The following is a 27,719-nucleotide window of genomic DNA, read 5'->3' on the forward strand; positions in this document are numbered from 1 at the left end:
AGAATACCAGCTGCCTGCTTCTTCCCTAAATAGTTCTTGCATAATTTAGAGGTGTGCTTTGGGTCATTGTGCTGTTGTAGGATGAAATTGGCTCCAATCAAGCGCTGTCCACAGGGTATGGCATGGCGTTGAAAAATGGAGTGATAGCCTTCCTTATTCAAAATCCCTTTTACCTTGTACAAATCTCCCACTTTACCAGCACCAAAGCAACCCCAGACCATCACATTACCACCACCATGCTTGACAGATGGCGTCAGGCACACTTCCAGCATCTTTTCAGTTGTTCTGCGTCTCACAAATGTTCTTCTGTGTGATCCGAAAACCTGAAACTTCGATTCGTCTGTCCATACCACTTTTTTTCCAATCTTCCTCTGTCCAATGTCTGTGTGCTTTTGCCCATATTAATCCTTTCCTTTTATTAGCCAGTCTCAGATATGGCTTTTTCTTTCCCACTCTGCCCTGAAGGCCAGCATCCCGGAGTAGCCTCTTCACTGTAGATGTTGACACTGGTGTTTTGCGGGTACTATTTAATGAAGCTGCCAGTTGAGGACCTGTGAGGCGTCTATTTCTCAAACTAGAGACTCTAATGTACTTGTCTTGTTGCACAGTTGTGCAGCGGGGCCTCCCACTTCTCTTTCTACTCTGGTTAGAGCATGTTTGTGCTGTCCTCTGAAGGGAGTACTGCACACCGTTGTAGGAAATCTTCAGTTTCTTGGCAATTTCTCGCATGGAATAGCCTTCATTTCTAAGAACAAGAATAGACTGTCAAGTTTCACATCAAAGCTCTCTTTTTCTAGCCATTTTGAGAATTTAATCGAACCCACAAATGTAATGCTCCAGATTCTCAACTAGCTCAAAGGAAGGTCAGTTTTATAGCTCCTCTAAACAGCAAAACTGTTTACAGCGGTGCTAACATAATTGCACAAGGGTTTTCAAGTGTTTTCTAATCATCCATTAGCCTTCTAACACAGTTAGCAAACACAATGTACCCTTAGAACACTGGAGTGATGGTTGCTGGAAATGGGCCTCTATACACCTATGTAGATATTGCATTAAAAACCAGACGTTTGCAGCTAGAATAGTCATTTAGCACATTAATAATGTATAGAGTGTATTTCTGATTAATTTAATGTTATCTTCATTGAAAAAAACGTTGCTTTTCTTTCAAAAATAAGGAAATTTCTAAGTGACCCTAAACTTTTGAACGGTAATGTACATCTCTCCAGTTGCTCCCTGGCTCTGCAGGAGGGGACTATACTCAATAAGAGACTGGAGACTCTAAGGGCACGTTCACACATGGCGGAATTGCTGTTGAATTCCGCTGCCAACAGTCCGCAGTGGAATTCTGCAGCAGACGTTTTTTGAATTTCTTTCTATACATTTTTTAGGAAAGTTAGTTCAGATTTTGTGGAAAATAACTGTGCGGAAATTAGGCTGTGGTGCAGATTTTTCCCTCCGCAGCATGCTCTTTCCATTGCGGAGAAGAAGCGGAATTTCACTGCACATTTCAGCCTTTGCAATGCAAAAACTGAAATCTGTGGCAAGTCCACTGTGATATCTGCAACGTCTGAATTACCTGTCAAGTATGCAAATGTTGGTGCAGATTCATTGCGTAATTGTCCCAAATCTGCACCAACATTTGCATCAAAAAAATTCCGCCACGTCTGAACGTGCCCTTATAATCCATGACATTTTACTATGAATTCACTCCCATTAATTTCAGCTGCCAATGGGTCTGCAGCTTGAATGTGTCGTAATTTGCACTAAAATCTTGTGCATCTTGGCACATTTTCTTGTTAATTCAGATGTTTGCGTCTCGCTAGACACTTTTTAAAATGTTTCAAAAAGTGGGCATGGCTTAACTGAAAAGGGCGCATGGCTTAAAGGGAACCTGTCACCAGCATTTCACCTATTGAACTTCACTTATACCTCACTGGCCGCTGCTATCAAAAGTTCATTGCCGTTATCCCCTCTCCTAAACTCCTCCCCCGACTGTAAATAACGGTCTGCAAACATTTTGCGCTTTTTATCGTAATAATCCGGCGTCCCTTTGTGCGCACACACCAGAAGAGGACATCAATGCACAAGCGCAGGATTTTGTGTGCTGGGGGAAGGTGACGAGCTGTCAATCAAAAGTAAGGAGGTGGGGTATACTCTGAAAGACTTGAGGAATGAAGATATGACTTTTTTCAAACGAAGATTTGACTCTTTTCAAGAGAAGATCTGACTCTTTTCTGCTCATTAGCATACGGTGTGGGAACACTAAAAAGCTGAATACTAAAGCTACAGAGCCGACTAAGAAGGCAATTATAGGTTATATAGAAATGATTTTTCACCCACTACCACCAGGTATTGCTGGTTTAATAGGTGAAATGCTGGTGACAGGTTCCCTTTAAGGTGTATCATCATGTGCCATCGTGCACCTTTGTGCACCAAAAAAACTGGCACAATATTTTGACGCAAACTGAGCTAAATCAAAGGAGAAAGTGTCTAGCATGCCAAGTTAAATGCACCAAATTTATCATACAGCATTCAATAATGTGATGAATTTAGTGCATCTACCGAATGCCTGTCTAAATCTCTCCCATTGGCACAACTGGCCCATTGTATTTTCAAAAGAGCAGTTGTTATGACCAAAACATCATTGTCAATATTTCCTTATGTCCAGATTATGGTCTTTCCTGAATTGTTATGTCAATGCCTTTTTACATTTGTGTACCTTCCTACGGTTCAGTTTTGTATCCGTTCATTAGAATGTTTATTTAATGTGTTCATTATGTCTCTTCCACCTTACTGTATTCAGAATATTTTGATTCTTTGCTCATATTTATTGATGTAATACAAAATACTCCCACATAGAACAGAAGAAGCATCTCATGTTGGCCAACTTTAATGTAGTTCTTGTCTGGTAAACCTCCATTTGTGGAGATTGTCTCAAAATAATCTTAGAGATTTGTTGGCTGTCTCATAGTCTCAGTATTTGCTGGCAGACATTTTATGAAGGGAAACAATTACAACATACAGTCGTTTCATTTGGTGACTGGTGCAGCATTCTAGTTTGTTGTAGGGCTAACTATGTATGATAACATAACACAGCATTGGTATTATCACTAATTGAAACGCAGACTCCCTCCTTGAATATCATTATCCCATACCCCATTGCACTCTGACTCATTGAGGGCCGGTCTCACTCATTGGAAACAGGGGAGATCAATGTATTAATTACTGTATAGAGCTCACAAAATAATTTGAAGTGACTCTTATTTCCTGGCATTGCCAAATGAAGACAGATGTACTTGATCTTACTCAAGAGTAGCATGGGTACTTTCAATCTAGACCATATGTCTGCACGGCTTATATTACTCACTGCAAAAGCCAAGCAATTTGAAAGTCTCATTTTATTCTATTCTTTGCCTGATCTTTCCATTTACAAATAATTATCATAATCACAGAACAGGAGTAATTTAATATAAATAATTGGGGAACATCTTCAATATCTAAGGAAATTTGCATGTGATTTTACTGTCATTGTATTTCACCCAGTAATCTTTAATGGACAGGGGATAGACTTCACATAATACGTATGTATTTTAGAGTCAGATATGCATGGAGTATTTTTTAATAACTTTGGATAATGGGAGAGGGAGTATTTGATTCTGAAACTAAATATGATAGAATAGTTAAGAAACTAAAATAATGGAAAAAGTCACGAAATTATAAAAAAAATATTAAAAGTTAAATAAAAATAAGGATCCAGGATCCGACTGTAACAGGTTGGCAAGTATTGCTGGTTTTCTTTCTTACATTTTGAGGAAAGTTAGTTCAGACATTGCAGAAAATAACTGTGCGGAAATTAGGCTGTGTTGCAGATTTTTCCCTGCACAGCATGCTCTTTCCATTGCGGAGAAGAAGCAGAATTTCACTGTGGATTTCAGTCTTTGCAAAACTGAAATTTGTGGCAAGTCCGCTGTGATATCTGCAACGTCTGAATTACCTGTCAAATATGCAAATGTTGGTGCAGATTCGTTGCGTAATTGCCCCAAATCTGCACCAACATTTGCAGCGGAAAAATTCCGCCACGTCTGAATGTGCCCTAAGGGGTGAAAAAAACCTTAATTTTAGCATGTTTATGAGAACATTCTATCCACTTTTTCTACCCACTTTTCTTTAGCTCCAAGGTCTTAACATTCTGCAGTCTGAGACTTCTCTTTATCTGTGATCCTTATCTCTTTTTTTTTTTTTCCAGTAAGCCTGTTGTTGTAATGTCTTTACTAAAGCTCTAAATGGCTATCAGTTCCTAATCTTTCTACATCGGATCAGTGATGATTATGTTTGATCTGGTAGGACATCCCTCCGCCTCTCCCTCACTGCATATTTATATGCTTGCTTCAATATGTTTTCTGCTCATCTTAGAAATGCAGAGTGTCAGACTCTCATAGTAAAACACTCATCACTTATCATCGTTATCCAACGTTGTGTCACACAGGTCTTATTTTCTATTGATTTCATCTTGGATTGACATTAACTGTGTTGTTAACCTTTATAAAGATGAGGGGCCAAGTGTGTATCATCTCAACTGGATGGTTTTATGGCTTCCTAACTGTTGACCTAGCTCCAGGGAGCAGTAGAGGGCGGTTGCCACAGAGTCCCCTTTGCCTGTGAATTTTATTTGATTGTTTTTTAATTTAAAGTCTTGGTAAAATATAATGTGTCCACTTTTAGAAAATATAATTCTAAAGGAACAAGAAATATCACCATCAGAAGCATAACTTGAAGATCCAGGTCCAAATACAAAATATTTAACAGGGTGCCATTAAAATTACTGGTGTTTTCCTATGTGCAGAAAGGCCTATGCGCCCCAAAAGTAATCAGAGCTCGGATGTGATGGAAAATGATAGGTTTTGGTCACATAGGAATAGATTTATAAAAGGCTTTGTCTATGTTTTTCTATTCAGGTTTTCTTTGCCCAAACGAGGCTTAGTTACCTTGTTTTTATTAAGCAAGAGAGTTATAGAGCATTAGAAGATGGGCAATTTTTCTGTTTTTATTTTTTGATTGTAGATTTAATTCTATTGTCTGTATATGGTTATAGTGGCAGACATCTTTCCTGAGCTGCTTTTAACAGCATTAAGAGATAAGCAGCCACATGGACTATAGGAACCTGTAAACAGGAGGGGACCCATTGACTTCTAATGGAGAGTTTTCTAGACATGCTGCGTGACCTGTGTAAAGATCATTGTGCAGGAAAGGATAGAAGGGGAACTGTATCCATCAACTATTGGCAATGGTTGATCCTGTGCTATCTATATAAAGGTTTTACCTTTCATTGTAATCCTGCCTGTCATGCTAATAAGATGGGTGCTCAGAAGTGATCGCTATAGAACAGGAACTGTCAGTCTGTTGGGAGGCTCCGTGGCTAGAGTGAAAACTGCAAGATTTTAGGATATTTTTTTAATATAGATAATGACATAGAAAATTAAAAAAAATCACCCAAAATTCTTTAAAAAATATGTTTAACATAACAACTTGATCATTTTCTGATGACACTTTCCCTTTAAGTGCATGTTTATTGTCCAGTAGTTAATTTTCTGTATAGCATATAAATAGATGTCATAGATGTCAAGCGGGATCAATACTATACAGACAGATGTAGTACCAGAAAGGTAAAACAGAATCACAGTCACAAGGCTAGCCGAGGTCGAGCAAGGAGTATTCAGAAGATGAAGACTCAACCTTAAACATAGTTAGAAAACTTGCCATTGTTGATAATCGTAGAGGTAAAAATGCAGTTCATGTACAGAGTGGTGAAACAGGTAGCATAATAAGTTAAAATCTGGGGTTAAATAAAGGTAATAGCAGGAACAAATACAACAAGGTATAAAGCTATGACAAAGGATGCTTGCCATTTGAAAAGCATTAGTCAGAGCCTTAGCTAGGCTTTCATTAATTTTAGGCAAAGATTCCGTTAGCTGCCCTAACTAACCCTGTATCTAATACACTGGCCAGGGTAAAGTGGCTTGATGGCACATACCCCTTTAGCCCTCCAAACTATGCCCCTGGAATCAGCTGTGTTATAGATTATAATCATTCCATTGGTATTATGTGAAGCAGTAGAAACAGAAATTGTTTTTCACATAATGGATTTAAAAAGCGTGCTCTCTAGCGTGATCGACCAAATCGTGTGGCAAGGTATGTTTATTACAGCAGGCATAACTGTTGACTTTTGATGTCCATTTTACTACTGATGTTCATGCTTCCAGTGGTTGACCTACCACCCAGTTAACCAAAAATTATCAAGATTTTGTAGAAAAGGTGTGATGCATTTCCCCTAAAATTCAGACATCATAATGCATTGAGAAAAGTTTTAAAGTTCTTCTTTAATTGCATGATGTCTGTAGAGAAAGATATTATTTTTATTATTATTAATGATGCGTCTGAACAGCACAGTGAACAGAGGATCCACCATATGGTCATGGCTTGCTTCATTAAAAGACTTTCTGTTATTTTGATCTCTACTGTTTATTTTTCTCATTGGGGACATATTTCTTTAATTGTTGTTTTAATTTTCTCATGTCTAATTGACAAAGGATCCAGATGGACTATATCTTCATGGTTTCAGTATATATTAGAAAGAGTTATGGACCATTTATTTGTCTATTAACACTATAAACGGTTGAGAAACTTCATCTGTAGATGTAAGCTCAATGTTTAACATCTCAGCTGCCAGTCAACCACATGCTTTATTTTAGTATTTCATATGGTTATGCTTTTCTCTTTCTTTACAATTAATTTTCATTTATTTTATTATTAACATTATTTTATAAGATTGCAACATATTTAGCTGTGATATATAGAGAATTTTTGTATCTACTACAAATGTATGCTTAATATGAAGAGGAAAACATAAACAGAATATTCAGTCATCACGCGCTTCACATATGCTATATAATCCTTATTAAAAAGACTAGAATCTGAAGACACCTGCGTCACTGGTAGAAGAGGCGATACAACATATTCCAGTATATGCTCCACATTAATTCTGCCCCCAAATAATTTGCCTCACAGACACTGGAATCAATATACAGGGTGGGCCATTTATATGGATACACCTAAATAAAATGGGAATGGTTGGTGATATTTACTTCCTGTTTGTGGCACATTAGTATATGGTAGGGGGGAAACTTTTCAAGCTGGGTGTTGATCATGGCGGCCATTTTGAAGTCGGCCATTTTGTATCCAACTTTAGTTTTTTCAATGGGAAGAGGGTCATGTGACACATCAAACTCATCGAGAATTTCACAAGAAAAACAATGGTGTGCTTGGTTTTAACGTTACTTTATTCTTTCATGAGTTATTTACAAGTTTCTGACCACTTATAAAATGTGTTCAAAGTACTGCCCATTGTGTTGGATTGTCAATGCAACCCTCTTCTCCCACTCTTCACACACTGATAGCAACACCACAGAAGAAATGCCTCCCGATCTGACCCCCTTAGACTTTTATCTTTGGGGTCATCTGAAGGCAATTGTCTATGCTGTGAAGATACGAGATGTGCAGCAACTGAAACTACGGATACTGGAAGCCTGTGCTAGCATTTCTTCTGCGGTGTTGCTATCAGTGTGTGAAGAGTGGGAGAAGAGGGTTGCATTGATAATCCAACACAATGGGCAGCACTTTGAACACATTTTATAAGTGGTCAGAAACTTGTAAATAACTCATGAAAGAATAAAGTAACATTAAAACCAAGCACACCATTGTTTTTCTTGTGAAATTCTCGATACGTTTGATGTGTCACATGACCCTCTTCCCATTGAAAAAACTAAAGTTTGATACAAAATGGCCGACTTCAAAATGGCCGCCATGGTCAACACCCAGCTTGAAAAGTTTCCCCCCTCCCATATACTAATGTGCCACAAACAGGAAGTTAATATCACCAACCATTCCCATTTTATTTAGGTGTATCCATATAAATGGCCCACCCTGTATAATAGTATAGCTTAAAATTTTATATAAAATATACTCATACAGTGAGTAAAATATTTATACCATGAAAGGGCCAGATAATGGCACCATACCATAAACAAATTATGCCACCATATTATCGCAAAATGTTTCCAAATTAGGACCCCTTTTTAACACCATAGAGTAATCAAATAGGACTATATAATAGCACAATAGTACTACCATACAGTGACAAGTAATACCACCACATGATGGTAAAATAATAGTGTCATTCAGGCAGTCTGTAGGGAATCATCATAATGTAGACCAAACTAGTCAATAGAGCTCTGTACAGATGCAGTCAAAGGCACAGTATAAAAATAAAATAAATTTCACTGACTCACAATTGCTGTCTTTGATTCTCCAAGAGCAGGGATACAACAGAATGTGGCAATAGATACCACTGGGGATCTGAGGCAACAGACAAGAGCATGTGCGCCTGGTACCAGGTGCTAGCAATGACAATGTTTATTAGTATGGCCTTTCAGTACCATAGTATTTAAAGGCAATGCAAAACAAAGATTAAGTAACGTATGTGCATGGTTTAGAAATACCAAGTGAAATATCAGGGTGAGTTGTTAGTGCGATCCAAAGTGATTTTTCATCAAAGTGTGTATTAAGATTTTGAAGTGTAAAATTTCAGTATACGTTGAATATAAACACTTTAATAATGCATACAATTCAGAGATTTGACCACTTGCACCACCAAAGCTGCCTATTGTGATGTAGTGATTATTCGATCGGGGCAATTATTCAATATTGAAATTAAGTTGAAATTGTAGCCATATGATAAAGAGGCATGGAGAGAGGTCAAACTGATGCATGCTACCGGATGGTTTTGCATGGCAACATCCTTTTTAATTGCAAGACCAACAGGCAATTGCATTGACACAGAGTGATTGCCTGATTTTACGATTCAAACATTTAGTACTCCTAAATATTTGTGTTCACAATTTCGACTACTTAAAGAGGCTCTGTCACCAGTTTATAACTGCCCTATCTTCTAGCAAATCTAATAGGCGCTTTAATATAGATAAGTAATGTGTTTTGTTGGTTTTTTTTTAAATGTTTATTTTTGACAAAGTTATGAGCATTTTAAGTTCTTAATGCCAAAGTGGGCGTTTTTTTTACTCTTGACCAAGTGGGCATAGTAAAGAGAAGTGGAGGCTGGAGGCGATGTCTGGTCATACTACCGTCGCTTGTGTGAAGGAACTACGGGAGTAAGTGACAGCACAGCGTGATCTCGCGAGATCACGCTTTGCTGTGGATTAAGCTGGAAATGAATGAAGAGAAGTGTATGACGCTGATTGGTCAGCATCATACACTTCTCTTACTACGCCCACTTGGTCAAGAGTAAAAAAATGCCCACTTGGGCATTAAGAACAAACTTGCATAACTCTTAAAATGCTCATAAATTTGTCAAAAATAAACATTTAAAAAAAACAAACAAACACATTACTTATCTACATTAAAGCGCCTATTAGATTAGGTATATGCATAATAGAAACATTTAAAGCCACCCTAAGTTTCCAGCTTTCTATCATTAAGAGGACAACTTCTTCTATTCTTGTAGTCATGTTTCTCTTATTCCCAATACTAAAGTATTTTTTTGTTTAATATTTGTTTTACTGTTGTGTGGCTCTGTATACATTAAAATGCCAGGCAAACTTTAAATACTTTATCCAACATGGCTGGACTCTTCACATGACTGGGCTGTAAATCTACAGGGTTTTACACTTTTTCGGAAAGACAGGACAAATAGGAAATGTGGTGGTGTATGTCTGTATGTGAGAAGTGGTATGAAGGCGAGTGTGAAAGAGACAATAGTGGGTGAAGACTGTGAGGAGGTTGAAACCTTGTGGGTGGAACTAGAAAGGGAGGTAAACACTGAAAAAATTACTTTTGGTGTAATCTATAGACCCCCCAATATAACTGAGGAGATGGATGTTCAGCTATATAAACAGATGGAGCGGGCTGCACAGGCGGGTACTGTAGTGATAATGGGAGATTTTAATTACCGGGATATTAATTGGTGTCATGGTTCGGCTTCAACTGCAAAGGGGAGACATTTCCTCAACCTGTTGCAGGAAAATTTTATGGGCCAGTTTGTGGAAGACCCGACTAGAGGTGAAGCTCTGTTGGATCTGGTCATTTCTAATAATACAGATCTTGTTGGGAATGTCGATGTTCGTGAAAAACTTGGAAACAGTGATCATAATATAGTTACATTTTACCTATACTGTAAAAAACAAACGCAGGCTGGGAGGGCAAAAACATTTAATTTTAAGAAAGCCAATTTCCCCAGGATGAGGGCTGCAATTCAGGATATGGACTGGGAAGAACTAATGTCAAATAATGGAACAAATGATAAATGGGAGATTTTCAAATCTACTTTGAGTTATTATAGTGCAAAATTTATTCCTATAGGTAACAGGTATAAACAACTCAAATTAAACCCCACATGGCTTACACCTTCTGTGAAAGGGGCAATACATGACAAAAAAAGGGCATTTAAAAAATACAAATCTGAGGGTACAGCTGTAGCCTTTGTAAAATATAAAGAGCTTAATAAAATCTGTAAAAATGTAATAAAATTAGCAAAAATACAAAATGAAAGGCAGGTGGCCAAGGATAGTAAAACAAATCCCAAAAAATTCTTCAAGTATATAAATGCTAAAAAGCCAAGGTCTGAACATGTAGGACCCCTAGATAATGGTAATGGGGAGTTGATCACAGGGGATCAAGAGAAGGCAGAGTTACTAAATGGGTTCTTTAACTCTGTATATACAACAGAAGAAAGAGCAGCTGATGTAGCCGGTGCCGGTGCTGTTAATATATCAGTTGATATACTGAATTGGATGAATGTTGATATGGTCCAAGCTAAATTAAATAAAATAAATGTGCACAAGGCCCCGGGACCAGATGGGATACACCCTAGAATTCTTAAAGAGCTTAGTTCAGTCATTTCTGTCCCCCTTTTCATAATATTCAGAGAATCTCTAGTGACTGGTATAGTGCCAAGGGACTGGCGCAGCGCAAATGTGGTGCCTATTTTCAAAAAGGGCTCTAGGTCTTCCCCAGGTAATTATAGACCAGTAAGCTTAAAATCCATCGTGGGGAAAATGTTTGAGGGGCTATTGAGGGACTATATACAGGATTATGTGACAATAAATAGCATTATAAGTGACAGCCAGCACGGTTTTACTAAGAACAGAAGTTGTCAAACTAACCTAATCTGTTTTTATGAAGAGGTGAGCAGAAGTCTAGACAGAGGGGCCGCTGTGGATTTAGTGTTTTTGGACTTTGCAAAGGCATTTGACACTGTCCCCCATAGACGCCTAATGGGTAAATTAAGGACTATAGGTTTAGAAAATATAGTTTGTAATTGGATTGAGAATTGGCTCAAGGACCGTATCCAGAGAGTTGTGGTCAATGATTCCTTCTCTGAATGGTCACCGGTTATAAGTGGTGTACCCCAGGGTTCAGTGCTGGGACCACTATTATTCAACTTATTTATTAATGATATAGAGGATGGGATTAATAGCACTATTTCTATTTTTGCAGATGACACCAAGCTATGTAATATAGTTCAGTCTATGGAAGATGTTCATGAATTGCAGGCAGATTTAAACAAACTAAGTGTTTGGGCGTCCACTTGGCAGATGAAGTTTAATGTAGATAAATGTAAAGTTATGCATCTGGGTACCAACAACCTGCATGCATCATATGTCCTAGGGGAGCTACACTGGCGGATTCACTTGTTGAGAAGGATCTGGGTGTACATGTAAATCATAAACTCAATAACAGCATGCAGTGTCAATCAGCTGCTTCAAAGGCCAGCAGGATATTGTCGTGTATTAAAAGAGGCATGGACTCGCGGGACAGGGATGTAATATTACCACTTTACAAAGCATTAGTGAGGCCTCATCTAGAATATGCAGTTCAGTTCTGGGCTCCAGTTCATAGAAAGGATACCCTGGATTTGGAAAAAATACAAAGAAGAGCAACGAAGCTAGTTAGGGGCATGGAGAATTTAAGTTATGAGGAAAGATTGAAAGAATTAAACCTATTTAGCCTTGAAAAAAGACGACTAGGGGGGGACATGATTAACTTATATAAATATATTAATGGCACATACAAAAAATATGGTGAAATCCTGTTCCTTGTAAAACCCCCTCAAAAAACAAGGGGGCACTCCCTCCGTCTGGAGAAAAAAAGGTTCAAGCTGCAGAGGCGACAAGGCTTCTTTACAGTGAGAACTGTGAATCTATGGAATAGCCTACCGCAGGAGCTGGTCACAGCAGGGACAGTAGATGGCTTTAAAAAAGGGTTAGATAATTTCCTAGAAAAAAAAAAATATAAGCTCCTATGTGTAGAAATTTTTCCTTCCCTTTTCCCTTCCCTTGGTTGAACTTGATGGGCATGTGTCTTTTTTCAGCCGTACTAACTATGTAACTATGTAACATATTAAAGATTATATATTTTCCCAATGTCTTCTGATCATGTACATCAAGAGATCTTTCTGTCCAACCCAAATGATTGTTTTACATTGTATTATTGTATAACAATTCACTGGTGATCAAATTTTTATATCTTATGTATACATTTTTTCCTTCAAACTTTGGAAGAACAGAAAGTTTTTAACATGCTGGTCATACTGTATATTTTCTAACCTATCCAACATATTTCTTTATAGAAATACCTCTGTTTAGAATTGTGTTAAGCAGACAAAGATCATCAAATGACCTCAGATTGTTGTCTGTAAACTGTCTATATTCTTTGCCTAGCTGTAAACATGATATTTTATTTATTAGCCTAATGTATGAGCACATATGTATGGTAGAAATATACAGAAATGTGCTGTACAGTGGAACCAACATGAAGTTGTTCAGATTAAGGGTCAAATCTCTAACTCTACATTATTGTTTTTACAGGAGGAATCTTTGAGTTTCTAGAAGGACCCACAGGACAGATTGTGAGTGCAGAAGAACAAGCATTTAGATTTGCTGCAACCCTCATCAACAGGAATCGAACGTTATTACCAAACACAACACTGACCTACGATATTCAGCGGATCAATCTCTACGACAGTTTTGAAGCCAACAGGAAAGGTCAGAAAACAGTTACACTCTATTAAAACACAAACAAAGGATTTAGTCTTTATGATAAATAAAACTGTCTAGCAGTTCCACACATATAGTATCCCCATAGCTTTTTTTGTCAATCGTTGATGTTCTTTAAACACTCTACCATATCTATATGATCACATCTATATGATTTTATTGTATAAAAAAATATCACTTTTATTAGCTAGAATTAGAGATATGCAAAGGAGACTTCACAATTGCTGAAGGTATTAAATATTAATACAAACTAGAAAGTCCTCTACAATGTCATAACATTTCAGGGTAATTGGGTCAAATATTCAACAGTTCTTGGTCATCAGTTATATTACTCATACAGTAATATAACATTGGCTAGGATACCATCAGTTTCCCATGTTAAAAGTTCACTCAAAAAGGTTGAGACGACATAATACTAGCTTAGATTTTTTTTCAAAACACGATCAAATAGACAATAGTTAGTCAAATAATTCCGTCTTTTTTTTAGGTATCTTTGATAGTAACAGAGAAGTGGGTGCTGAAAAGAAGGTGATGTGACATGTCGGATGCACAATCTGTAATGCTGTAGCCAGGGGACAGTCCTAGCTATAGTGCACAGGACTTCAAGGTCACCCCATATAACCACTTTAAAAGCTGGCAATAAATAATTCACCATTGGGGCTGCAAAGATAAGTTATACTTGATAGGCTGATGTGCTGGCCCTTGACTGGTCAATATACTTTCAGAGAAAAATCTGCAATGCACAAAATATTGTCACGTCCCATGTGTTAGACACAAATCTATACACATATCAGTATCTATCCACACATATGCCGTATGAACATACTCTCAGATTATGCTCCACATAAACAAAAAAACAGAGTTAAAACACACATCAAAAACATCCCTGGGAAAGCTCAGCCTAACTGGTAGGTGCACAATCTTTGGATAAGATGCAAACTCTAAACTTCAAATATAAAACAAAAATCATCAGCACTCCAACTTAATTAAAGAAATTAACTTGTTTTATTCATCCATATATTTTCCTGCAATGCATCACTTTGGGCTTTTTTCAAGCAATGTTTTCAAGGCAAAAAAACTAAAATATATATTGTGCATGGCAGTGATTTGATTACAATTAATTCATCATATAATAAATAGATATTAAAAAAAACCATATAAACATTGTTCATATAAAGTGTGAAGTGCATAATAAATCCAGGCATGTTAGTAGTAATATACAACTGTAATATGTATTCATTTATCTTTTATCTACTATCATCTATCTATCTATCTATCTATCTATCTATCTATCTATCTATCTATCTATCTATCTATCTATCTATCTATCTATCTATCTATCTATCTATCTATCTATCTATCTATCTATCTATCTATCTATCTATCTAGTAGAAAAAAAGAAAAGCAGCACATAGACCTCAAACTCCAGTCCCACATATGTATTTCCAAACGAATAGGCAGCACAACACAGGTTCCAATTCAGTGAAAAAAGGTTTATTCACCCATACGTCAGTGCAAAGTTTCAGCCCACATGGGCCTTTCTCAAGCAGAGAGAGAGAGACAGAGAGAGAGAGAGAGAGAGATAAATATGATAGATAGATAGATAGATAGATAGATAGATAGATAGATAGATAGATAGATAGATAGATAGATAGATAGATAGATAGATAGATAGATAGATAGATAGATAGATAGATAGATAGATAGATAGATAGACAAACAGAAGAATTATAGCTTTCTAGACATCATTTCCTTATCTATCTATCTATCTATCTATCTATCTATCTATCTATCTATCTATCTATCTATCTATCTATCTATCTATCTATCTATCTATCTATCTATCTATCTATCATCTATCTATCTATCTATCTATCTATCTATCTATCTATCTATCTATCTATCTATCTATCTATATCGATCGATCGATAGACAAACAGAAGAATTTTAGCTTTCTAGACATCCTTTCCTTATCTATCTATCTATCTATCTATCTATCTCTCTCTCTCTCTTTCTCTCTCTATATATATATATAAAATCTATTTATCCATCTATCTATCTTACATGAGTTATGACATTATTCTGCATTCATGGAAGTTTGTTATAATACCTACAAAGTGCAACCTATGATTCAACTAAGTCATAAGACAATATAAAGCTATTAAATGTATGTTTTGATTCATCGAGACAAATTGTATCTGATTTGTGTTGCAGGTCAAAATTTGGTCATGCAGTTATCCTTGTTGATTTACTCTGAGCACTATACGTAACCAAGATGTGCTCAATGGTCAAGTTATTACCTTCTCGTCCAGTCAGTTCATAGACAATTTATGAGCCCGTTGCCTATTATGGCCAGAGCTAAAACGATAAAAATTGATCTTTCTCTTCTACTGGATGAAATTGCCCTAAACAGACTCATAGTAAATCACATATGTAGTCTACATATTCCTTATTGTATAGTACAGGAGCTACAATTCTAAATTGTGATATATACTCGATGCAAACCATTTATGTAATGTGACTTTTGGGCAAGAAAGAGGTTGAAGCAAAACTCAAGAGGTATATATTTAACAATCCAATAAAGATTACAGTATAGCAATATTTTTTTCTATAATAAGCAGCACCATTTTTTTCATAATGCCCATAATTTATTTGCAACTATTTATTTTAGATAGTGCTACATTTTTACAATAGGTAAATTAAATAATATTATTATACTCATGGGGTGCGAAAAACCATAGCCTAATAAAGGATTGGTGTATCAGTATTGCCAATATGGACAAAAACAGCGGTGTGTGTATAGGGGCCCCAATAGTAATCATTAAAATGGGCGCCCTGCTAAGGCTGGTTCATTCTACCCCCCTTCCCCCCAATGTAGAGGGCCAAGCACTTGTACACCCTTATCCTTTGTGGGAAAAAACGGTGGTGTAACATTTGGACCTGTTCCTTACCTTCCGTACTAATGTTGTGAAGGTCAAGAAATTTTGCACTACAAATAAATAACACTGTCTATGCGGGAAGTCGATCTGGGTTGGAGACCTAATTCTCCGCAGGCTCAATGGAATCTGTTTATAATTGAAAAAAGAATTAGCAATAGTTTCTTTTAACAATTTGAAGACATTGCTTATCAACAAGTTAGACAATTTTACTAGTATAAGAGTAGTATATAGAATAGTATAATATATAGTATTTACTATACTATGCCCATTTTGTGTTAATATTATCCTTTCTCTTATGAGAAAGAGATGGTTTACATACCAAGCCTGAGGTGATGCTGCACAGATGGTGGAGGACTGTGAGAAATGTGTGACCAACCACTATCTCAAAATGGGGTCTTGTACAGCAAAATAATGTATTGTTTGCATCCTATGGGGTTCAATCTTAGCTGTTTAAGCCAAATTAGATAACATTGTTTTTTTGTTGCAGCTTGCGACCAGTTGGCCCTTGGAGTTGTTGCCATCTTTGGTCCATCACACAGTTCTTCATCCAACGCTGTCCAGTCTATTTGCAATGCACTGGAAGTGCCACATATTCAGGTTCGATGGAAGCATCACCCTCTAGATAACAGAGACTCTTTCTATGTAAACTTGTATCCAGATTATGCCTCTCTTAGCCACGCAATTCTGGACCTTGTACAATTTTTGAAGTGGAGATCAGCCACAGTGGTCTACGATGACAGCACAGGTATGGTGATGACACAATGAAAACAGGTTATTTGTATACTAGCAGAATATTTGTTTGTTTCCAGAATGAAAAAAAAATAATTCTCATTCAATATGCAAAAAAAAAAGCAATAACGACTGCAGAATAAATTAGGAATTTAGGAAAGAATTGGGTAAAGGGGGAGGATAAAAATGTACATAGGAAGGCAAACAACAATATATCACTTCCCAATAAACTTAATTTACAGTATTATATACTGCTAAGGAAAATATCAAAGGAAAGCACATAAATGTCTGATGAGACAACCCCTTTCAAAATGTGGCTCTGACTCCTGCTCCGGGCACCCCCAGCAAACAGCTGATTTTGATGGCTGTCTTTGTAATACACATGTCTATGTTGAGAAATTTAAGAACTTGTTCCAAAAATCCTTGGACCTAAAAACATTGTCTGATTCTATCATAACATCTAAGATTTCAGTTGGCCCAATTATACATTTAGGGTTACATTTATCAAAACTGTCTAAAGAAAAACTGTCCTCGTTGCCCATGGTAACCAACTACAGTGCAGCTTCAATTTCATAAACTGCTGTTTTTCTGTTAGACCATTTTGATGAATAAGGCCCCTTCAGCTTGACAGGGAGCGCCGAGTACAGTCAAAGGTGCGGGGCGTTGAGCTGAGCGTTTCTGCACCTTCATTTCGCCAACGGTGGTGGTCTCAGCACCCAGACCCCCACCGATCCAAACTTTTGATATGTCTCTACTCTTTAAGTGGTTTCCCCTACAAAATCAATTAAAAAGTTTTTATTTTTACCCTTGTAAAATATTGTAGATTTCCCCAGATTTTGATTATATATTAAGATGATATATTAACATTGATCACATTGGGGCACACTTATGAATGGAATTACACTAGTGTTCTGGTGTAATTGAATTGAAGGAACGGTGATCAGGGGCTGAATGTCTTATTTATCAAGCTAATTCAGTAACTGTACTGGATTCCTGAATTGACACAATTGGTTTGAGGTTTAACATATAGTTTAATATAATTAGGATGCCTGTGACTAACTCATGCTGCCCGCGGTTAGGGATGCACAAACATACTGTTTAAGCGTTACATGGTACCCATTGAAATCAATGGCTGGAGTGGGGACTTATGCAAAGATGTTGTCTAAAGTACACCCCCCTTTAAGTGTTGTTTAAGATAATGTGTAATTGATATTCCAATAAAGTGTATACTAAACGTATTGGGCAATTTTGGATGGTTCCCTCATATTTCAATGTCATGTAGATTTATATCCTCTATTATAGGTTGATTATTATTTTTTAGTAACCTACATACCTTATCCTCACAATTACATTTATTGTGAACGTTGTGATTTTCCAAGTTATCAGTTTTTGAATTATTCTTATAGGTCTTATCCGTTTGCAAGAGCTTATTATGGCCCCTGCCAGATATAACATCCGGTTAAAAATTCGCCAGCTTCCCCCAGAGTCTGAAGATGCCCGACCACTTCTGAAAGAAATGAAGAGAGGAAGGGAATTCCGCATTATCTTTGACTGCAGTCACGTCATGGCAGCACAAATCCTCAGGCAGGTGGGTACAGAAAAATAAATTATTCATTGACTTTGTATTCTCCCTAGCAATCTAGACTTGATTAGAGATTTGTAGCTCTAGTGTTTTTGATTTACTCGAACTGTACGGTTGTTTATTAATTTTCACACCGATGGCCCAGTGGGATTCATCACATCTCTCCATATGTTCAATGTCATTCATTAGCAAGTGTTAATCTCTGTCCTTCCTGTTACCTGCTGCGTGTTCAATCAATACTCGAGGCAGAGACTTTGGTAATTGTTTTTCCTTAATGCCATGTTTTCTTCATGAACCTTTCCTTGATTTTAACCGGTTTACTTATTGGATTACATCTTTCTCCCTTCATTAGCAGAGTTATCTAAGATATAAATGCAATATGTTATACTCACCATGTGCAATGTGCAATATACTTTAATAAAGTATCATTAACAAGTAATTAAACATATTAATAGCATAATGTATTAATAAGACATAAGTATATTTGCTATATATTAAATAATTACTGTTTGCTTTTTCTTTAGTAATGCTGGCACACTTATCATTCGCTTTACAAAAAGTCATTTGGAGCACATACACCTTTGCTCACAAACATAATCTAGTATGTAATACAGATACTACAATATCTATCTATCTATCTATCTATCTATCTATCTATCTATCTATCTATCTATCTATCTATCTATCTATCTATCTATCTATCTATCTACATCTATCGATAGATAGATAGATAGATAGATAGATAGATAGATAGATAGATAGATAGATAGATAGATAGATAGATAGATAGATAGATAGATAGATAGATAGATAGATAGATGCAAAATGTACAATATTGAGTCACTTACCTAATTCGTTTTTTTATGTCAAATATAAGTTCTATAATAATTTATTTCATAGAGTAGTAAGGAACTTTTCTGGTCCCCTTACAATGAAGCTCCACAGAGCTGAGGTGCAGAAGCCATTCATGCTTTTTGGAGACAAACATTGTCCCCCACATTTTTCATCTAATTTTCTACCAATACAACCATTCTATTAATGGTGAAAGCACAGTATCTCACAATTCTGTCCATTTTATGTTCCAATGAACATGTCAATACTTTTCCGCTTGAATGTAATCCTACATAAATTTAATAATTGAGCCCAATTGTATGGTCAATTTAACAAAAACACATGAATTGTAAGTGTAGCTAGAGTGAGGTCAATATCCAGTGGACACAACTGGATGAGGTGGCCATGAATGATACTGTGGCTGTGCATAGGGATTCTACTTGCTTGCTTTTGAAAATGTCTCTGATAAAGTGCTGTCATGTAATAGTTAGGAGGTGAAGTATCATCATTTGACTTTTACGTTGTGATATTTGTAGTAAGTCTTAGCTAAAAATGTTATTATGTTAGGCCCAATGCATACAAACAAATTACAGCTCTGTACAAGTTCGAAGTTTTACAGAGCCATAATGTAGAACCCATAGCAATCTACTTCTGTTTGCCTTCTTATTGTACCTCTGCATGCCTCTGTTTTCTAGTGGCATGTTCCACCAGATGCCGTATTACAGAGATATCCCCCTTAGAAGCATTGTTGTGTTGCAACTGGATTAATAAAAATGCTTGGCTATTTTGTGTTCTACTTAAGCTAACCCTGTATCATTAGATATAAGGGTGCATAAACTTTTGGGAACCAGTGATGTATTAGAGATAGCACCACTAATAAGGTTTTTTGATAAAGTTGAAATTCTTTTTTGACTGCTTATGTCACCATCGATCTTCGTAATTCCTCCTTTAGAGGCTATCTACATGGACAAGTGAAGGACAGTATGCCCCTTTATACAACACCCATCAATTAGAGGGGCATGGGGTAATATTGTGGTTGTATTATTGTCAAAAGACTACAATAACGGTTTAAAAATTTCTATAATCAATTTTTCATGTTATACTTTTATACTTGTTTTGCAGGCTATGGCAATGGGTATGATGACAGAATATTATCATTACATCTTTACCACACTGGTAAGGTTCACAGTTTATATTTTATACTATGTCCTCTATTATTGTATATTTATTATATTTGTCACACAAAATGGTTTCTCATATCTAAGAAAAATGAAATATTAGCCAACAGGAACCGAAGTAAGCAGAAAAAACAGCTTTGTATTTATATCAGGAACAAAGTCATTCAACACCCATATCACCTGTGAAAAAGGCAAATGCCCTGTAATAACTCAGTGGTTGCACCACTATAATAGCAACCAAACAATTTACTGCAATTTGACATCATGTTTTGATGTATTCGTTAATAACCATATGCCAAGATCAAAGGAAATAGGAAAAAAGTTGTTAAAATGTGTAGAAAGGTTTGAAAATATTTCAGAGCGATTATTCTCCAAATGTAGAAGACTGGAAACAGCTGTGGACCTTCCCAGCGGTGGCTAATCCATCAAAATTATTCCGAAGGTGCAACATTACTTAATAAAACATCCTACAAGAATATACTAAAGAAATAAAAAAGCGATTTACCTGATACAAAGCGCCTATATGAAAGCAAATACAGCACACATATTTATATATAATAACACTGTTATTAATTCATCAATTTAAAATCACATAAAAAGCAGCAAGACCCATACACCTATCGCACCCTCCCCAGTTTATGTCCCAAGGGTTTATATAATATGCAATATACACATGAACCGCTATGTTGTTGCAATATACACATGAACCGCTATGTTGTCGCATATTAAAGTACATGAAATGTATACAATGAAATTAAATATATATATATATAAATATATATATATATATAACACAGTATACACCTGGTCAGCTAAGTTTTCCAATAATAAAGCGTATGAAATATATACACATACATTGCTAACAATAATGGGTCAGTCCCCAGTAGAAAAGCGACAATAATACACTAAAAGCACATAGATACAGTACACTAGAGGAGATCCAGCAATAATCAGAACCTAAGTAACAGGAAACCATGATCCTATGTTCTAAAGCATTAAGACAGTGTACAAGGTACAAATACTGACCAGGGAGAGGGCAGTGCCCCAACGCACGTTTTGCTGTGGCTTCTAGCGGGGGTGGAGAACAAGTGAGACTCCAGAGGTAATTAACAAGAACCAGAGCCAATGGGTTTAGGGGATATCAGCTAAAAATATTATTGAGTGATCAACTAGATTGCTGATCCCACCTACTGGCATGCTGGGGGGAGGGATCAAGTCTCCAGCGAACACTGTATAGAGGAGGTAAGGAAAAGAAAGTACTAACAGGTGTATTACCTGCAGCTTGTATTGGGAGTTGAGGGTGTAGCTCCACATATGGTCCATAAAGCTGACGGTTGTGTATACTATGGTTAGTGGAGAGGAAAAGGGGGGATGACAAAAAGTGAAAATGATGCCAATCGTGCAAACACAACCATGAAAAGTGCCAGCCATGCAAAAACAAGGAAAGTGCAAAATGTGACAATGTGCAAGCAAAAATGTCTCAAATTTTGCCTCTATTATATAAGTAGGTAATTTGTATATGAATACATAAATTGGAAGATAAACAGTGAATAACAAATGTTAAATGATACATACATCAAATAACAGCATGCAGAATAGAAAATGAATATATATATATATATATATATATATATATATATATATATATATATAAAATCACAAACATCATAATTAAATTTAAAAAAGTCATTATGACCACACATTCCCAGCCAGTCTCCCATGCTGGTACTTGCCAGGCCTGGTACAAAGTATATATAGCTGTAAAAAAAATAGTGCCTCTAACCCCATAATATATAGAAGTACAGTATATAAGTAATACAAAGGATGTAGAACTGTGCAAGATGTAATAATTCATGGGTGCATTGAGGCAAAATTGGTGTAGAACCCATATGCAGATAATAGATGGAATATGGTAGTAATGCAAGTGCCCATCAGTTGCTTTATATGGTCACCCCTATGGAACCACTCAAATCTCAAATATCCACATAATCTATAAGGAGAAAAAAAAGAAAGCGATAAAGAGAACAATATATTAGCAAACACTTTTTAAAAATAATTATAAAAGCTTCTAGACCAACTCTGGTCATATACAGATGGAGAATGTGCTTTTAATGCACTATTGTTGCCTTTCTGGTGGGGATGCAGCCAATACGGTTAGCAATGTATGTATATACATTTTATGCACCTTATTATAGGATAACTTAGCTGTTTAGGTGTATACTGTGTTATATACACGTTTCATGCATTTTATTGTATATACATGTCATGCACTTTAACATAGCGGTCCCTGTGTATATTGCATAATATATAAACCATTGGGACATTAACTGGAAAGGATATGATATGTGTATGTGCTGCTTTTTATGTTATTTTATATTGAATTAATAACAGTGTTACCTTTACATATATTGTGCTGTATTTGTTTTTATATAGGCGCTTTGTTTTACTAGCAGATTACCCATTGAGGGCCCTCCTGAAATATAGGTGTGTATATAACCTGAAACCAGACAACACGACAACAGATGCTTTTACGTCTAGTGTAAAACAAATACAGCTTTTCACGTTATGAACTCTAACCAAACTGGCAAAGATGATATCGAAGTGTGAAGTAGTAAGGATATTTTGCTGCCTAAGAACCTGGACAACTTTTCATTACAAAGAACCATGAACACTATACAGAACATATGAAAATTCTGGTCATCCGTATGTAAGCTGAAGCATATATTCGGGTTTTGTGGCAAGGCAATGATCAAAAACAGAAAATAAATGAAATTTAAGTTTTTGAAGTTTTGAATTAACCAGGACAAAGTACTGACTTGGGACCAATAGAGATAAAGTAGACTTCAACCAAGTAGTTCATAGATGAAAATACAGAACATGTCTCAACTCAAACAGTTATGGGATAAAAGTTCTCAACAAAGATATAAAATATATAAATTACTAGAGAGGAAAGGTCCCACATTTATGGCAAATTATATAAAATTTTAATATTTCCCTTAAAGTTATGCAGTTTAGAATGACTCATAGGCTGTAGTATTTTGCTAAATTCCTGTGTCATATTGGTAATAGAGATAGTGATAAGTGTCCTCAGTATTTGGGTGCTCTGGTGGTTAGATCCACCTGTTGCGGCGCTGCCCGAAGCTACATAGATATTGGGAAGAGATCATTGTTTTCCTATGAACTATCCCGAATGTATCTGGCCGTGTATATTAGGAGATGTCTCTATGCTTACTGGCAGTTCACCTGCCTTTAAATCTATCTTAAAAGCTTTATTTGTTGCTCGATCATTGATTGCTTATGGTTGTCGTCTTATGTTTTTGCTATAGATATGTGGTGCAAACACTTCCTTAGATTATTTTCTATTGAAGCGTGCATATTTAGGTCAAAAGGCAAAAAAAATTCTTGGTTATCTTCCCTAATTTCCTGGGGACAAAAATTATTGTGATTACAGGAATAATTACTAAATGTTTTGTTTTGTTTTTTTATTTTATATATTTTTTTATTGCCCAATTGAGAAGGGGGGTTAATAAAAACTTTAACCCCTTCCCGACATTTGATGCATCCATACGCCAAAGTCGGGTAGGGGAAGTATGGAGCGGGCTCACGGAGTGAAGCCGCTCCATACGATGCGGGTGTCGGCTGTTTTTTACAGCCGACACTTCAGACCAACAAGCGGCATCGCGCTCGAGTGCGATCCTGCTCGTTTAACTCGTTAAATGCTGCGGTCAATTGCGACCACAGCATTTAAATAGTTAGAAAGAGGGGAACGACCCCTCTAACAGCTCATCGCGCCCCCCGCAACGCAATCGTGGGGGGGGGTGAGGGTTGCTATGGGTGCCTGGGGGCCTAATGAAGTCCCACAGGTCCGCCATCTTTGTGCACCTATTAAGCCCTGCCTCCGGCAAGGCTTAATAGATGCCTGTCAGAATCACGATATACTGCAATACATTAGTATTGCAGTATATCGTGAAAGCGATCTAACGATCGCTGGTTGAAGTCCCCTAGGGAGACTAATAAAAAAAGTAAAAATTAGTTAAATAAAGTTCTTTTTTTGTGTAAAAACTAAATAAAAATATTAAAAGTTAAAAAAAAAAACTTTTCCCATTTTCCCCCTAGAGCATAGTAAAAAAATAAATAAAATAAACATAATTGGTATTGCCGCGTCCATAAAAGTTTGAACTATTACAATATATCATTATTTAACCTGCACAGTGAACGCCGTAATAAAAAAATTGTAAACGCCAGAATCTCTATTTTTTGGTCACCTAATCTCCTACAAGAAATTAAATAAAAAGTGATCACTAAAATGGTATTATTAAAAACTACAGCTTATCCTGCAAAAAATAAGCCCTCATACCACTTAATCAACAGAAAAATAAAAAAGTTATGGCTCTCGGAATTTGGCGACACAAAATTAATTTTCTTTTTTACACTTAGGTTTTTAATTGTAAAATTAGTAAAATATAGAAAAAACTATATATATTTGGCATCGCCGTAATCGTATTGACACACAGAATAAAGTTAACATGTTGTTTTAATTGCACAGGGAGTTCCGTAAAAACGGCGCGCAAAAAAACATGGAGGAATCGCTGTTTTTTTTTTTTTTTACCCCACAAATAATGTTTTTCCTGTTTCCTAGTACATTATATGGCAAAATAAATGGTGCTATAAAAAACTACAGCTCGTCCCGCAAAAATCAAGCCCTCATAGTACTATATCGACGGAAAAATAAAGACAATATGGCTTTTGGAAGGTGGGGAGGAAAAAACGAAAATGAAAATCTGAAAAAGGGCTGCGACGGGAAGGGGTTAAAATGTTGTATTTCAAGATGTTTTTTTCTTTAGATCTTGCATCACTGAATTTCTTAAAAACAAAAGAAAAAAAAAGAAACAAAAAAACAGTTATAAAAGCGCTGTATTTCATGCTACTAGGTAGAGAAATATTTTTTTAAGAAAAGGGGCACTTACATTTCATATGGATTTTATGCTTGTTGAAAAGAGATAGAGAAAGATGTTATATATCCTGTCAAACCCCCTTTCACTTTCTTTGCCCACAGTTCAGTGCCAATTCTGCCCTGAGTTAAAGACCTGAGTAATCTGTGCCACATTGGTAGCTAGGAATGTGATGATGATTGTTTAGCAGTGTACTCTTGCCAACCAGATTTAAAAATACGTAACTTAGGGCCTGTTCACATTAGAGTTGTCATTCCGTTGAGGGACTCCGTTGGAGCTTCCCGTCGGGGGAACCCATTAACGGAAGGTCAAACGGAAACTATACCTTCCGTTTTTTCATCACCATTGGTGATGGATACTTTGCTAATGACTGCGCTATTGATTCTGTAATAAAAACGGAACCCTTTTACAACAGTGACAAACGGAAACCATTAGCAAAGTATCCATCACCATTGAGATCAATGGTGATGCAAATGGAAGCTATGGTTTCCGTTTGAATCTCCATTGAGATTCAAACCGAAAGCTTTGACGGAAAGCTTTGACGGAAAGCTTTGACGGAACTCTCAACGGAAAGACAATGCTGGTTGTGAACAGTCCCTTAGATGTTGAACTCATATTTAGAATAGCACTATGTTGAAAGCAAACGAGGGAAAGTGAAGTTTTTCAACAGTGGATTCATATCTCCCATCTTTCTGCCAGCAATACTAATAAGATTTATGTAAAAATTTATTTGGGCTGGGATCCACATGAAATAAATGCAGAAATAAGACAAAAACTTTGTTATACAGTACAGTATATTTACTCGCATTGGCTCCGTTAGTTTAATATTACAATTTGCTTTAAGATCCAAAACCATTTAGTCTGACAAATATCCGGTAATATGGGAAACCTAGAAGGGGGTAAATACTTTATCACACCAATGTATAATGTTCATAATTATTTACTGTATATTTTCAGCACATAATATGTATAAAAGTAATAATATCTAAAATGTTTTTAGAAAAGAAGAACCCTACCAGAGTAATAAATGCACATAATGACTTATGACGGTGCGGCATATGGACTTAATGTTCCATAATATCTGTGCTTCAATGCAACACAGTAATTCATCTCCTGTGGAGACATCAATGACTTGATGCTGACTGTCAGTATTAGGCTTCGTTCACATCTGCGCTAGGGTCCCGTTCCGACATTCCATCTGAGCTCCGTCAGAACGGGACCCTGACTGACACAAACGGAAACCAAAGATTCCCGTTTCCATCACCATTGATTTCAATTATGATGGTTGCGGTGCCAATGGTTTCTGTTTGCCTCAGTTGTGCAGGGGTTCAGTCGTTTTGACGGAATCAATAGCGTAGTCGGAACGGGACCCTAAGCCTTACAGAAAATGTGCATGCATTTGATGTTATCCAAGCATTGTATGCCTCAAGCATTCTGATAACAGGTTGATTAGATTTACTTTAACTTTGCTGCAGAATAAAGCCATTGTGATCGTGCGGTCACATGATCGTGTGCCCACATGATAACTGCTGCAACGGCTGGGATCGGAGATATCTCTGATCCTTGCTGCTTAACTGCGGTTTACCTAACAAAGGCCCCCAGGCCTGCCATGTTGTATGCCTATTAGGCCTAATAGTGTGCATGTACTGACAGGCAGTAAAGTTTGATAGATAAGTGATCAGAAGATTACTTTGTGAAGTTCACTAGTGGGAATAATAAGTCAATAAATTAACGTAAATTTAAGTTTATAAAACAAAATAACATTTTTTTTTCCATAAACCCCGTTCTAGCTTTTTGCACTCACACTGCTTCCCGGCCACTTACTGATTACATGGTCGGGAGTTATGGAAACAGCGTAACTCGCTGAGCTACGCTGTTTCTGTAATTCCCATGGAACTGAAAAGCAGTTACAGAAACAGCGTAGCTCATATGCTACGCTGCTTCTGTTACTGCCAGTCACTGCTGTGGGAGTTACAGAAACAACGTAGCTCAGCTAGTTACGCTGTTTCCGTAACTCCCGACCATGTAATCAGTAAGTGGCCGGGAAGCAGTGTGAGTACAAAAAGCTAGAACAGGGTTTTGGGGGCCCCGTTCTAGAGATAGGTGCTGGTCCCTGAATCTATCTGACATTTAAGACATATCCTGTGGTTATGTCATAAATGTCCTTCATGGGAAAACCCATTTAAGACACTTGAGAATGTAGCATTTTTTTAATTTTTCATGTTCCTACTTTGTTTTACCCAAATGGGCAATAGCAAAAAGAAAACTTAATATACAGGGTGGGCCATTTATATGGATACACCTAAATAAAATGGGAATGGTTGGTGATATTAACTTCCTGTTTGTGGCACATTAGTATATGGGAGGGGGGAAACTTTTCAAGC

General features: G+C 36.7%; 1 protein-coding gene across 1 annotated transcript in view; it reads left to right on the forward strand.

Annotated features, from left to right (window-relative positions):
* Positions 1–27,719, forward strand: part of GRIK3 (glutamate ionotropic receptor kainate type subunit 3) — a 472,269-nt gene that overhangs the window by 229,221 nt on the left and 215,329 nt on the right. Inside the window, exons 2-5 of the mRNA XM_075853264.1 lie at positions 12,936–13,112; positions 16,551–16,808; positions 18,199–18,380; positions 20,328–20,381. Coding sequence (XP_075709379.1) covers positions 12,936–13,112; positions 16,551–16,808; positions 18,199–18,380; positions 20,328–20,381 — 671 coding nt within the window. The remainder of the gene's footprint in view (positions 1–12,935; positions 13,113–16,550; positions 16,809–18,198; positions 18,381–20,327; positions 20,382–27,719) is intronic.

Source organism: Rhinoderma darwinii, chromosome 2 (genome assembly GCF_050947455.1).
Source record: "Rhinoderma darwinii isolate aRhiDar2 chromosome 2, aRhiDar2.hap1, whole genome shotgun sequence".
NCBI lineage: Eukaryota > Metazoa > Chordata > Amphibia > Anura > Rhinodermatidae > Rhinoderma > Rhinoderma darwinii.